The sequence below is a fragment of the Salvelinus namaycush genome, chromosome 18 (assembly GCF_016432855.1).
Source record: "Salvelinus namaycush isolate Seneca chromosome 18, SaNama_1.0, whole genome shotgun sequence".
NCBI lineage: Eukaryota > Metazoa > Chordata > Actinopteri > Salmoniformes > Salmonidae > Salvelinus > Salvelinus namaycush.
Window position 1 is genome coordinate 16,749,499 of NC_052324.1, and position 15,158 is coordinate 16,764,656.

Below are 15,158 nucleotides of genomic sequence, written 5' to 3' on the forward strand. Positions count from 1 at the left end.
TAGCGTCGTGAAGCATAAACTAAATAAACACGGAATACGTCGATACCCACCGAAAGCCGGGACTCCACAGATCATGAGGATGTCTTATTTGTCTGCCTGTGACCTACCATTATTGACCACCAGCCCAGAGTCAAAATGTATATTTTACACAACATTTTCACCAAACGTTGAGGGGGGGTATGAAATGAATCTGTAGGTTGGTAGGAACAAATCTATTGTCAATTTTATCTGATTATGTATGACTTAATGTCTACATCGAACGTCCACTGAGTGACTATCTTTGCACTTCAAAAATATGAGGTCGCCTGCTTAGCCCGTAGGCATCCATTACACAGGGGATTGGCTACTATGGCACCTTGACAGTCTTGTAGCTGATGAGATAAGCTTTCCAGTGATATGCAGTTAACCTGTGTGGGACCAAGCAAGGCCTAGAACCTTTTATGCGTAATGCGAACTATTGCTACCGAGCAAATTACATTGTAAACAGATTAAAAATCGCTTTAATATCATCCCTTTAGCATAAAATATGGCTTCAGGGGGGAGATGTAAAAACTAAGAATATCAAACAGGAAGCTAAAAAGGCAGCAGCTATGAATAAGTATACTGACATAGAAGCTTTGAATAAAATACTGGTCGGACTCAGATCAGGGGAGCGATTTGGACGAGGATTTGGACCCGGCCGACAAAGATAGCTTTCTAGAAGTATTGGATCACTTTTAGATCTGTAATTAAATTACTTAAATTATTTTGTATTAGAGGTCGACTGATTATGATTTTTCAACGCCGATACCGATTAAAAATCGGCCGATTTTTATATATATTGTAATGAAACAGGCAGGGAGCAGGTCTCGAACCCTCGACCTTCTAGCCCGAGGCCCGGCGCACTATCGACTGTGCCGCAAAAGCATGCTCGTGCGGCAGAGTCGATTTCCGCGCTTATAAACCCAGGGTCGTTACACTACTCCCTCCTTTCAAAGAGCGCGTCCTCGCGCTAGCTTGCGACTATGTTTTCCAGGAACGCGCTCACCGGCCAAGCACACGCACTGTCGTGGATGCAAGGCCCGATCACTTCTGACACCAATGTAATGAAACAGGCAGGGAGCAGGTCTCAAACCCTTGACCTTCTAGCCCGAGGTCCGGCGCGCTATCGACTGTGCCACAAAAGCACGCTCGTGCGGCAGAGTCGATTTCCGCGCTTATAAACCCAGGGTCGTTACAATATATATATTTGTAATTATGACAATTACAACAATACTGAATTAACACTTATTTTAACTTAATATAATACATAAATAAAAATCAATTTAGTCTCAAATAAATAATGAAACATGTTCAATTTGGTTTAAATAGTGCAAAAACTCAGTTGGAGAAGAAAGTAAAAGTGCAATATGTGCCATGTAAAAAGCTAATGTTTAATATGTTCCTTGCTCAGAACATGAGAACATATGAAAGCTGGTGGTTCCTTTTAACATGAGTCTTCAATATTCCCAGCTAAGAAGTTTTAGGTTGTAGTTATAGGAATTATAGGACTTTCTCTCTATACCATTTGTACTTCATATACCTTTGACTATTGGATGTTCTTCTAGGCACTATAGTATTGCCAGCCTAATATCGGGAGTTGATAGGCTTAAAGTCATAAACAGCGCTGTGCTTCAAGCATTGCGAAGAGCTGCTGGCAAACACAGGAAAGTGTGTTCTGGCAAATTAATTACGGTCTTTGTTAGGAAGAAATGGTCTTCACACAGTTTGCAACGAGCCAGGAGGGTCAAACTGCTGCATATACCCTGACTCTGCTTGCACAGAACGCAAGAGAAGTGACACAATGTCCCTAGTTAATATTGCCTGCTAACATGAATTTCTTTTAACTAAATATGCAGGTTTAAAAAATATACTTGTGTATTGATTTTTAAGAAAGGCATTGATGTTTATGTACATTGGTGCAACGACAGTGCTTTTTTCGCGAATGCGCTTGTTAAATCATCACCCGTTTGGCGAAGTCGAATGTGATTCGATAAATTAACAGACACCGCATCGATTATTTGCAACGCAGGACAAGCTAGTTAAACTAGTAATATCATCAACCATGTGTAGTTAACTAGTGATTGTTTTTTATAAGATAAGTTTAATGCTAGCTAGCAACTTACCGTGGCTCCTTGCTGCACTCACATAACAGGTGGTCAGCCTGCCATGCAGTCTCCTCGTGGAGTGCAATGTAATCGGCGTCCAAAAATGCTGATTACCGATTGTTATGAAAACTTGAAATGCTGATTAGTCGGTCGACCTCTACTTTATATAGCTAATTTACTATATGCATTTCATTTTTTATAAGTTTTGTGCTTTGGATTTAGTTTACATAGGCCTACATAAGTCATTTCAATGTTATATAATTCCAAATTAGTTATTGTCTGTTTCATATTAGTTCACTGTTTGCTGTTCTAAGTGCCATCTTGTAACTTGAAGCCACTGCACTCTCATGCCCATGGTTCATTTGTGGTTGACACCTCTGCCTTTCTCTCTTAAGTGTTACTGTTTGCATTGTGGGTGTGCATTACACCTATGTGAGTCACTGGTGTTTTTACTTTACAGTAATGTAATTTTGTAAATTTAGTCAACTGTACTTCAGAGTGGAGGATGCAGAGGATTTTGATGACGTTTGAGAGCAACCCTTCCCCAGCAAGTGCCCCCCACCCCCCCCTGCTATGTCAATCACCCGTCTGATGGTTCTACATCCACTTTTCATAGACCTCTTGAAAAACAAAATAGGGGCTTGTGGCACCATTCGTCCTAACAGAATCGGTTTCCCCAAGACCAAGGTAAACGACATGACAAAGACAGCGGAGTGGGGACCATAGGTTGGATCAGGACTAACAAGCTGCTTTTTGTGAAATGGAAGGACACTAGGGAAGTAACCATGCTCACCACACAGCATAAGGCATTCAATAACGACCATGTCTCAAGGAGGGTGAAAAGGGAAGAATGTCCCCATTCCTGTGAAGAACTACAATGCCAGCATAGGGGGGGGGGGGTGTCAACCTATCTGATGCTCTGATAGGATACTACCAGGTCCTCTACAAGACCAGGAAGTGGTATAATACTTATTTTTTTTACCACTTTATGGACATTGCTACAGTAAATGCTTTCACTCTCCACAAGTAGATGGCCAAAGCAAAAGGTCAAACCCCTCTCTCCTAGTTGGCCTTCTGAGAGCAGCTGGTGTGTTGGAAATGGCTGAATTGGGGGCCCAAAGCAACCATCACAAGACACCCCACTCAAGGTGAGCGCCACTATCCAACACACATACCAAAAGACAAAAGGATGAACTGCAAGAATTGCACAAAATACTCAGGCGGAAAAAAGAGTTAAATGCCAGATCTTCTATACGAAAGGCCAGTTTGCTTTTTGTTTCCTGGCAGAGGGGGACTGCTTCAAAGACTATCACAACTTATTTATTGCCTTACCTCCCTAATCTTACTACATTTGCACACAATGTATATAGATTTTTCTATTGTGTTATTGATTGCACGTCTGTTTATCCCATGTGTAACTCTGTGTTGTTTTTGTCACACTGCTTTGCTTTATCTTGGCCAGGTCGCAGTTGTAAATGAGAACGTGTTCTCAACTGGCCTACCTGGTTAAATAAAGGTGAAATAAATCAAATAAAAATGACATGCATAAGCATGTAAAACGAACACCATTTGTAAATAGTTCAGCTTATTTCTATTTGTGCACCTTTCTTAGTGAAGGACAGGTGTGTAACCAAGTGTGTTTGATAAAAAATATTTAAAAAATGTCTTATGTACAGCACCAGTCCAAAGTTTGGACACACCTACTCATTCCAGGGTTTTTCTTCATTTGTACTATAATAGTGAAGACATCAAAACTATGAAATAACACATGGAATCATGTAGTAACCAAAAAAGTGTTAAATCAAAATATATTTTATATTTGAGATTCATCAAAGTAGCTACCCTTTGCCTTGCCAGCTTTGCGCACTCTAGGCATTCTCTCAACCAGCTTCATGAGGTAGTCACATGGAATGCATTTCAATTAACAGGTGTGCCTTGTTAAAAGTTAATTTGTGGAATTTCTTTCCTTTTTAATGCGTTTGAGCCAATCAATCAGTTGTGTTGTGACAAGGTAGGGGTGGTATACAGAAGATGGCCCTATTTGGTAAAAGACCAAGTCCATATTATGGAAAGAACAGCTCAAATAAGCAGGGAAACGACAGTCCATCATTATTTGGTCAGTCAATCCGGAAAATGTCAAGAACATTGAACGTTTCTTCAAGTGCAGTCGCAAAAACCATCAAGCACTATAATGAAGGACCATCACAGGAAAGGAAGACCCAGAGTTACCTCTTCTGGAGAAGTTGATTAGAGTTACCAGCCACAGAAATTGCATCCCAAATAAAATGCTTCAGAGTTCAAGTAACAGACACATCTCAACATAATTGAGGAGACTGCGTGAATCAGGCCTTCATGGTCAAATTGCTGCAAAGAAACCACTACTAAAGGACACCAATAAGAAGAAGAGACTTGGTTGTGCCAACAAACAAGTATTGGACATCAGAACGGTGGAAATCTGTCCTTTGGTTTGATGAGTCCAAATTTGAGATTTTTCGTTCCAAACACTGTGTCTTTGTGAGACGCAGAGTAGGTGAACAAATGATCTCCGCATGTATGGTTCCCACCGTGAAGCATGGAGGTGATGGTGCTTTGCTGGTGACACTGTGATTATATTTAGAATTCAAGGCACACTTAACAATATACCCACTTCAGTGCTTGATTTGAGAAACATTCATTTTGTAAATGGGGGGGAAAAAGTGAAGTAACAGATTACTCCTAAGAAAGTACCCCCCTGCCTCACCTTGACAAACTGTGTGATGATGCGCTGTGATGAGCCACCTCCTTCCTCGGTTCTGAGATGATGTCTCATCAGGTAGCCCATGGCTCTGATCCCACTGGTAGCTACGGGGATCTGGGGGAGACAACAGTGCGCAGTGTTCAGTCAGAGAGGAGAAAGATGTATGGTTTGGCAAGGGAAAGTGCTTGACGAGCCAATCCTTCCACGGTCTGGGTGAACAGAATGAGTAAACTAAAGGGAGCGGTATCCACTTAGATCTGACCAGATGTATGAAGTTCCTACCCTGTCTGCGGTGGCACTGGCCAGGATGGCCTCAGTCACGGTTGAACTGTACTCCTCCACACACAGCTGCTCAGGGGCAGACTTGACTGCGATGGCAAGAGTCATACTGCGACCATGACGCACCATCCAGTCCACGCCTGATATGTCAGCTAGGTGAAGAACGGGAAACATTTTCATAGATTAAACAAAAGTCTTTCCTTACCACATTATAGTCTTGATAGATAAGTGTTAGAAATTATAAAGTGTTAATTCAATGTGTGAATACCTTTTATCATAAGTGTGAATGTTTGTGCTATATAAAGGGTTGTGCGTTGGCGAAGAGTATGGTGTGACAGTGTAAATTCTTACCCAGGACATGCTGAAGCAACACACTCCTCAGATCCTCTTCAGACAGGAAGGCACACAGCTCTCCTAAACAACCTGCTGAGGACATGCGTGTAGCATCCTACACACACACACAAAGTTTGAACTAAATGATTCTATATAAGGCTTTCATACACACTGGCTGATAAGGAGGCCTAAAACCCCTTTCATTAAGCCACATCCTGCCTTGACTGACGGAAGTCTAGTTTGATCAGAGGTAAAACGAAACATTGCACTCTGAAAGATCCTTTCATTGAAACATGGAGCTGAATATGTCCTTATCAAATCAAATCTTATTGGTCACATACACGTGTTTAGCAGATGTTATTGCGGGTGTAGCGAAATGCTTATGCCAGGTTCAGTATTGCAGGTCTACAATATATTTAGCTAGCAAGATTAAACTGAAATAGTTGTATAATCAATTCCAGCAATTACCATTGAGAGACTGCCTTAAAAACTGCCTTAAAAACATCTGTTGCATTCATACATGCTTTAGTCAGTGTATCTGCTTCTAGACATACCTCATCATGACCCAGCATACTCAGCAAGGTGGTGGTGATGTTTTTCCTGATGGCTGGTTCAACCTTTGACCCTGCTCCCTGGATGACGAATCGTAAGGCTTGTAGCATGGTCTCCCTGAAAAAAGGGAGCAAAACACTAGGCTGATTGATTGAATCTAATCAATCCCCCAAAAATCCTAAATTAGAGGAATCCTATATGGAACTGATCACTACTCTTCACATTGTGTTTCTCAGTTACCCAGAATTCCCTGGTTTTGCATACCTGACTCCTGAGTCCTCAGCATTGTGGATGGCAGAGAGCTGCTCTGTAAATAGGGGGTCCACCTTGCTGTGGATGGAGACCAGCTGGCCCAGGGCCTCAGCAGCCTTCAGCCTGACCGCCCGGCTGGAGTCCTGCAGAGCCTTCAGGAAGGTGGTCTGGAGCTGGGGCAGGAAGGGCTTCAGGGCTATGCCTACCTGGAGACAGGGGCAGAGCAACAGGGTCAGGACCAGAGCAAGATACCAACCATTCTTCCAGCAGGGAGGAAACAACAGGATTGTGTTTAGTAGGCACAAAATAGGAAAACGTTAAAAAAAATCTTATTTTTGGATTATTTCATGTATTAACCACATTTCAAAATGTTTTTCCTGTCTCCCATTTTGTGCTTACCGAACGAAACCTTTAACCTCAGAATCAGCAGCAGACACTGACCTTGGCCAGCAGCAGGGTGAGTGTCTCTAGCAGAGAGGTCTTCACACTCCAGGCAAAGCGGTCTCCCAGAATACGGATGAGCGGTCCAGTGATGTTGACCACAGACGGTCGGAGAGCCTCAGAGGAGGTCAGCTTGATGACTCCTCCCAGCGCTTTGGCCGCCTCCTCTTTCTGCTCAGGACTGCCTGTCAACACTCCTTCCCTCAACACTGGCAGGATGCAGGTCACACCCTGGGGAAGAGGGAAAGAGGAGGAGAAGAGAGAATTAGAGGAGAGGAGAGAGCCGAAAGATACATCAAAACTAGTCAGCTTGAGGATGTGACTGTACATGTCTAGAGGAGAGAGAGGCCTACCTTTTTTGGAAGACAGAACCCAGGCAGGTGCTGACCCTTGACGTCTACTGCCACTGACCGGATGTCTCTGTGCAGGTCGTCAATCAGAGCCAGCTGGCTGCCAGCGTCCAGTTTCTACAAAAACAAGCTACAGTTTAACATTACCTCACACATCGATACATACAGTGGCAAGAAAAAGTATGTGAACCCTTTGGAATTACCTGGATTTCTGCATAAATTTGAAAAAAAGTCACAACAATGGACAGTGTGCTTAAACTAATAACACAAATGTTATGTCTATATTGAATACATAATTTATACAGTGTAGGTTGGAAAAAGTATGTGAACCCCCTAGGATAATGACTTCTCCAAAAGCTAATTGGAGTCAGGAGTCAGCTAACCTAGAGTCCAATCAATGAGACGAGATTGGAAATGTTGGTTAGAAATGCCCTGCCCTATAAAAAACTCATAAAATTTGAGTTTGCATTTCACAAGAAGCATTGCCTGATGTGAACCATGCCTCGAACAAAAGAGATCTCAGAATTGTTGACTTGCATAAAGCTGGAAAGGGTTACAAAAGTATCTCTAAAAGCCTTGATGTTCATCAGTCCACGGTAAGACAAATTGTCTATAAATGGAGAAAGTTCAGCACTGTTGCTACTCTCCCTAGGAGTGGCCGTCGTGCAAAGATGACTGCAAGAATACAGAGCAGAATGCTCAATGAGGTTAAGAAGAGTCCTAGAGTGTCAGCTAAAGACTTACAGAAATCTACAATACGTAAAACACTAAACAAGAATGGTGTTCATGGGAAGACACCCCGGAAGAACCCATTGCTGTCCAAAAAAAACATTGCTGCACGTCTGAAGTTCGCAAAAGAGCACCTGGATGTTCCACAGCACTACTGGCAAAGTATTCTGTGTATACATGAAACATAAAGTTGTGTTGTTTGGAAGAAACACACAACACTATGTGTGGAGAAAAAAAAGGCACAGCACACCAACATCAAAACCTCATCCCAACTGTACAGTATGGTGGAGGGAGCATCATGGTTTGGGGCTGCTTTGCTGCCTCAGGGCCTGGACAGCTTGCTATCATCCACAGAAAAATTAATTCCCAAGTTACAAAGACATTTTGTAGGAGAATGTTAGGCTATCTGTCCGCCAATTGAAGCGCAACAGAAGTTGGGTGACGCAACAGGACAACGACCCAAAACACAGAAATAAATCAACAACAGAATGGCTTCAACAGAAGAAAATATGCTTTCTGGAATGGCCCAGTCAGAGTCCTGACCTCAACCCGACAGAAAACATTTGGTTGAGGTTATTGCTGCCAAAGGAGGATCAACCTGTTATTAAATCCAAGGGTTCACATACTTTCCCCACCCTGCACTGTGAATGGTTGCACGGTATGTTCAATAAAGAGATGAAAACGTATAATTGTTTGTGTTATTAGATTAAGCAGACTGTGTTTGTTTATCGTTGTGACTTAGATGAAGATCAGATCAAATTGTATGACCAATTTATGCAGAAATCCAGGTCATTCTAAAGGGTTCACATACTTTTTCTTGCCACTGTACTATGTTAGTTAACCAATGGCCACTAGGTACTCTGGTTATCTATGAAATCAATGCTGCATAACGATCCACAACACGACTGTATGACTTCAGTAAACCCAGAAAAAACCCATTCCCAGTTCCTGTAATGCTCTTGGTGCCAACTGCTAACCTTGGTGATGGAGTTGATGGCGTCCCAGCTCTGCACCAGGACCTCAGGGTTGGAGTCGTTGAGCAGGCGGATGAGGCCTGACAGTAGGTTGCGTGTGTGGGCACTGTAATCCAGGCGGGTGCGGGAGAAGTATCCGTTGAGGATGGTGGCGGCGGCCTGTCTGAGACCGGCATCCGGTGACCTGGTGGCCTCTAGCAAGTCCTCGATGATGATACGCTGACCCACCTCATCTTCCACAGACAGGATCACTGCCTGGCAGCTGGCCAGCTCCTGAAAGAGAGGCGCGGCGGGTAATATAAACCTGGGGACAAACCTATCATCTACGGACCACAACCGCCCACTAAGAACCACTATATTATCCCAAGACGATGACTGTTAAGACCCCCGCCAGTTGAAGTAGTGCCCCTGCACTTGGAACTCCTTTATAACCATCTTGTAATCATCAATGCTGTTGTTACCTGCTGTCCCTCCTCTGTTCCCAGTTTGTCTTTCAGAGAGGAGTAGAGGGCGGGCAGGATGACCCCCAGGTGGCGCGTCAGAGCGTCTCCAGCCACAGCAGATAGGAAGGCCAGCACACGCGTGTTCACTGGAGGAGCAGTGAGCTGACAGGGGAGAGGAGAGCATTCATACGCAGAACTACACAAACTATAAAAGACTTTAAAAACATTTAAGCATCAGGAAAAGTGGTATATAATCAAATACAATTATTATTGAGATGAACCATTGTCAGTAGTGTATAATGTTTGGACAGCTCACCTTCGGCACCAGGTAGGGCAGCACAGAGCGACTCTTCACTGCCATCACCTGTTTCAGACCGTCCAGAGCAAACTCTGCAGTCTCCTCATCATCCTGCACACAGAAACATTATCACTCTATTTTCTGTTCCATGGTGGGTCCTCTGTCCTCTCCAGAGGGACATGGGAGTGAGTATTACTGAACAAAATGCGTGGATACAGAGGAATGTTAGCGGTAAAGTGGATTCATGTGTGTTTGTATGCGAGTGTGTGTCTCACCAACTGTTTGAGCAGGGCAGGCAGGATGTCGTCCAGGGCCTGGTGACCGATGGTGGCGTGGAGCTGCTCAAAGGTTTTGGCTGCAGCCTCTCGTACCTCCTCCAGGGGGTCACACAGAGCCTTCCTCACCGTGGGGACCAGGGACTCAGAGAATATCAGCACCTGGAAACATATACGCATTGTGACCTTGCTTCTCTACCATGGGATCAGGTCACAACACAACCCTGCTATGTATAAGGCGTTTAAAAAGGTTTCCTCAAACTGTATACTCATCTCAAGGGACTTCCAGGTTAAATAATTAATAAATAAAAAAGTGACCAGGTATGTGTTGAGGTACTGACCGCGTCCCTGCTGGTGGACTTCATGATCTCACTCAGACCGATGCACACGCCCTGCCTCTCATCACTCTTATCTGAGCGCAGACCCTCCTCCAGGATAGGAATGATCTCTGGGAGGATCTTCTCTCCCAGCTTACGGACCAGGTCTCCAAGTGTCCTTGCAGCAATCTAGAACACACAGAGAAGCCACATTCAGTAACCCAGGGATCAGAAGCAGGAGAGAACACAGAATCCAAACACTCAAATTCAGACAAAAGTGTATAATACTATAATCCAGTAATAACAGAATACTGAATTGTCTTAGTGTGACTAATGTACATGACAAAAGATAGATAGACAAAGGGGATCAAATCGAATTGTATTCATCACATGCTTCATAAACAACAGGTGTAGACTAACAGTGAAATGCTTACTTACGGGCCCTTCCCTACAATGCAGAGAAAGAAAATAGAGAAATAATAGAAAAGTGAAACACGTAATAAATACACAATGAGTAACGATAACTTGGCTTTATACATGAGGTACCAGTACAGAGTGGATGTGAAGCGGTACGAGGTAAATATGTACATATAACTAGGAATAAAGTGAGATAATAACCTGTAGCAGGAGCATATGTTATGAGTCAAAAAAGTTAGTTAAATAGTTAACCATTGACCCATTTTGCACTAACTATTTAGCAATCTTATGGCTTGGGGTTAGAAACTGTTCAGGGTCCTGTTGGTTCCAGACTTGGTGCATTGGGGCCGCTTCCCAAGTGGTAGCAGAGAGCACGGTCTATGACCTGGGTGGTGCGAGTCTGATAATTCTTAGGGTCTTCCTCTGACACCGCCTGGTATAAAGCTCCTGGATGGCAGGGAGCTCCGTACCAGAGATGCACTGGGCCGAACGCACTAACCTCTGTAGTGCCTTGCGGTTGGATGCCAAGCAGTTGCCATACCAAGCGGTGATGCAGCCAGTCAAGATGCTCTCAATGGCGCAGCTGTAGAATTTGAAGATGAGCGCCCATGCCAAATCTTTTCACCCTCCTGAGAGGGAAGAGGCGTTGTCGTGCTCTTTTATCGACTGTGTTGGTGTGTGCGAACCATGATAGATCCTTAGTGATATGGACACAGAGGAATTTGAAGCTCTCGAACCGCTCCACTACAGCCCCGTCGATCTGAATGGTGTGCTCGGCCCTTCCGTTTCCTTTAGTCCCTGATCAGCTCCTTTGTCTTGCTGACATTGAGGGAGAGGTTGTCCTTGTACCACACTACAAGGCAACAGTGATGAATGTTGTTGGGGTGGTGGCAGAGTAAAAGACAGTTGGGTGGTGGGGGGAAAATGTCCATAGTGGGAGCAGCATGTAAGGTATGTGACCGTTGAGGGTGTGTAAGGGGGAATGTCCATAGGGAGGAGTAGCAGGGGGGAGCAGGTAGCTAACTAGTGGTGGCTATTCAGCAGCCTGATGGTGAGGGTAGAAACTATTGGCCAGTCTTCCAGTTTTTGCCATGATGCTCCTGTACTGCCCGCGTCTGAGTGATTGAAGCAGGGAGAACAGGGTATGGCTTGGGTGGCTGGGGTTCCTGATGATCTTCTGGCCTTTCTGTCTGACAATGGTGTGTTCGGCTAAGCGTATCACCCTCTGATGCGCCTTGTGGTCCGCTGCGGTGGAGTTGCCGTACCAGGCTGTGATGCAACCCAACAGTATGCTCTCGATGGTGCTCGTGTAGAACACCGAGAGCCCTCGGGGACAGGCCACATTTCTTCAGCATCCTGAGGTTCAAGAGTCGCTGTTGTGCCTTCGCCACGGTGTCCGTGTGGTTCGACCATTTCAGCTTCTCAGATGTGTACGCTGAGGAATTTGACGTTATTGACCGTCTCCACAGCGGCCCGGTTGATGAGGATGGGGGTGTGTCCAGCCTCGTTACTCTTGAAGTCCATAATCAGCATGTTTGTTTGCTAATGTTGAGAGAGAGAGGTTGTTTACCTGGCACCATGCCGTCACAGTGCCTACCTCATCCCTGTAGGCTGATCTCGTTGTTGTTGGTCATCCGGCCTACTACTGTTGTGTTGTAAACGAACTTGATGATGGAGTCTGGGTCAGCAGCCTTGCGAGTAGGGCAGACCCTAATTAGTTGACCGGTCGATTGTTTGGTCGATGGGATGTTGTTCAACCCAGATATTTTTTAGTCGAACAGTAGCAAAATATATATATTTTTTGTGGCACATAAGACACCTGTCTTATTCGTGCCCATCTCAGTGAACTAATCCACTGCGGAGGCTGTGGGGATGGCACAGTCCAAGAAGGGGAGTGTGGCAGCACAATGCACGTCTCTCCAGAACACGCTCTCTCCCACCAATTTGTGCACATGCATTGTTTCATAACTTCATTGTGTGAATTGTTTGGGTTTGATTGTTAGTGTATATCAATTCCCCATTACATATATCACCAGTAGTACATTTACCCTTAAATGCTATCATTTCAAATCTACAATGTTTGTTTGGTTACGGTAATATCTGTTAATGCATTCAATATATTATTATTACAGTCTTACCGTTCTCATTGTCAGAGTGGACACGTTGTTTGCAGAGTGCTCAACCTAGGCTACACTTGTGAGAAACAAGTTTTGGTTTATTTCATTCCATTTACGAGTTGACAATTTAGTCAATGTTTTGTTTGGAGTGCTCCTGTCAATGTTGAGTAAGGACGCGCATGTGATTACGCATAGAAGTAGGCCTATAGGATTCCTGGCCTGCGCACAAATATATCCATATAAAATGTGCCTATTTGGGGATCTGATAGGTTTTCTGATTGGCTTCACGCAGCACCACTAAGGAGCAGTGGAGCTTCTCAAACAGCAAGCAAACAGTCCCGTTTTTACATCCATGACAATATTTCAATGTATTGAAAATTATTGTCAGCTCTGTCCCTTTCGATAACAACTCAGTGTTTAAGAGACAAATGTCATGCTCTGAGCCTTCCGAGTGGCGCAGTGGCCAAAGGCACTGCATCGCCTTGAGGCGTCACTACAGACCCGGGTTCGATCCCAGGCTGTGTCACAGCCCGCCGTGACCGGGAGACCCATGAGGCGACACACAATTGGCCCAGCGTCGTCGGGTTAGAGGTTTTGGCCGGCCGGGATGCTCTTGTCCCATCGCGCTCTAGCAACTCCTTGTGGCGGGCCGGGCATGTAAGCTGATTTCGGTTGCCAGTTGTACGGCGTTTCCTCTGACACATTGGTGCAGCTGGCTTCCGGGTTAAGCAGTGCGGCTTGGTATGGTCATGTGTTTCGGAGGATGCATGGCTCTCGACCTTCGCCTCTCCTGAGTCCGTACGGGAGTTGCAGCAATAGGACAAGACACTACCAATTGGATATCACGAAATTGGGGAGAAAAGTGGGTAAAAGTACAAAAATACAATCATACTCTGATCCAGCGAAAACGTCATAAAAATAGGTCTACCTGATTACTTGTTATCCCTTGCGCAATGGCCTACAGCTGTGTCTGTACTAGAGGTCGACCGATTAATTAGGGCCGATTTCAAGTTTTCATAACAATCGGAAATCGGTAATCTTGGACGCCGATTTTTTTTTTTTTTACACCTTTATTTAACTAGGCAAGTCAGTTAAGAACACATTCTTATTTTCAATGACGGCCTAGGAACGATGGGTTAACTGCCTTGTTCAGGGGCAGAAAGACAGATTTTCACCTTGTCAGCTCAGGGATTCAATCTTGCAACCTTACGGTTAACTAGTCCAACGCTCTAACCACCTGCCTCACGAGGAGCCCGCCTGTTACACGAATGCAGTAAGAAGCCAAGGTAAGTTGCTAGCTAGCATTAAACTTATCTTGTAAAAAACAACCAATCAATCAATCATAATCACTAGTTATAACTACACATGGTTGATGATATTACTAGTTTATCTAGCGTGTCCTGCGTTGCATATAATCGATGCAGTGCGCATTCGCGAAAAAGGACTGTCGTTGCTCCAACGTGTACCTAACCATAAACATCAATGCCTTTCTTAAAATCAATAGACAGAAGTATATATTTTTAAACCTGCATATTTAGCTAAAATAAATCCAGGTTAGCAAGCAATATTAACCAGGTGAAATTGTGTCACTTCTCTTGCGTTCATTGCACGCAGAGTCAGTGTATATGCAATAGTTTGGGTCGCATTGCTCATTGCCAACTAATTTGCAAGAATTTTACGTAATTATGACATAACATTGAAGGTTGTGCAATGTAACAGGAATATTTAGACTTATGGATGCCACCCGTTAGATAAAATACGGAACGGTTCCGTATTTCACTGAAAGAATAAATGTTTTGTTTTCAAGATGATAGTTTCCGGCATTCGACCATATTAATGACCTAAGGCTCGTATTTCTGTGTGTTATGTTATAATTAAGTCTATGATTTGATAGAGCAGTCTGACAGTGATGGTGGGCACCAGCAGGCTCGTAAGCATTCATTCAAACAGCACGTTCGTGCGTTTTGCCAGCAGCTCTGCTGTTTATGAATTCAAGCCTATCAACTCCCGAGATTAGGCTGGTGTAACAGATGTGAAATGGCTAGCTAGTTAGCGGGGTGCGCGCTAATAGCGTTTCAAACGTCACTTGCTCTGAGACTTGGAGTAGTTGTTCCTCTTGCTCTGCATGGGTAACGCTGCTTCGAGGGTGGCTGTTGTCGATGTGTTCCTGGTTCGAGCCCAGGTAGCGGCGAGGAGAGGGATGGAAGCTATACTGTTACACTGGCAATACTAAAGTGCCTATAAGAACATCCAATAGTCAAAGGTATATGAAATATAAATCGTAGAGAGAGAAATAGTCCTATAATAACTACAACCTAAAACTTCTTACCTGGGAATATTGAAGACTCATGTTAAAAGGAACCACTAGCTTTCATATGCTCTCATGTTCTGAGCAAGGAACTGAAACGTTAGCTTTCTTACATAGCACATATTGCACTTTTACTTTCTTCTCCAACTTTGTTTTTGCATTATTTAAACCAAATTGAACATGTTTCATTATTTATTTGAGGCTAAATAG

General features: G+C 44.0%; 1 protein-coding gene across 1 annotated transcript in view; it reads right to left on the minus strand.

Moving 5' to 3' along the window:
• The window catches only part of LOC120063163 (eIF-2-alpha kinase activator GCN1-like), a 34,394-nt gene that overhangs the window by 1,427 nt on the left and 17,809 nt on the right, over window positions 1–15,158 (minus strand). The window contains exons 44-55 of the mRNA XM_039013361.1: window positions 10,131–10,295; window positions 9,790–9,951; window positions 9,533–9,625; window positions 9,235–9,378; window positions 8,777–9,046; window positions 7,074–7,187; window positions 6,721–6,951; window positions 6,292–6,485; window positions 6,030–6,144; window positions 5,494–5,590; window positions 5,146–5,294; window positions 4,867–4,977 (exon numbers count right to left, since the gene is read on the minus strand). Coding sequence (XP_038869289.1) covers window positions 4,867–4,977; window positions 5,146–5,294; window positions 5,494–5,590; window positions 6,030–6,144; window positions 6,292–6,485; window positions 6,721–6,951; window positions 7,074–7,187; window positions 8,777–9,046; window positions 9,235–9,378; window positions 9,533–9,625; window positions 9,790–9,951; window positions 10,131–10,295 — 1,845 coding nt within the window. The remainder of the gene's footprint in view (window positions 1–4,866; window positions 4,978–5,145; window positions 5,295–5,493; window positions 5,591–6,029; window positions 6,145–6,291; window positions 6,486–6,720; window positions 6,952–7,073; window positions 7,188–8,776; window positions 9,047–9,234; window positions 9,379–9,532; window positions 9,626–9,789; window positions 9,952–10,130; window positions 10,296–15,158) is intronic.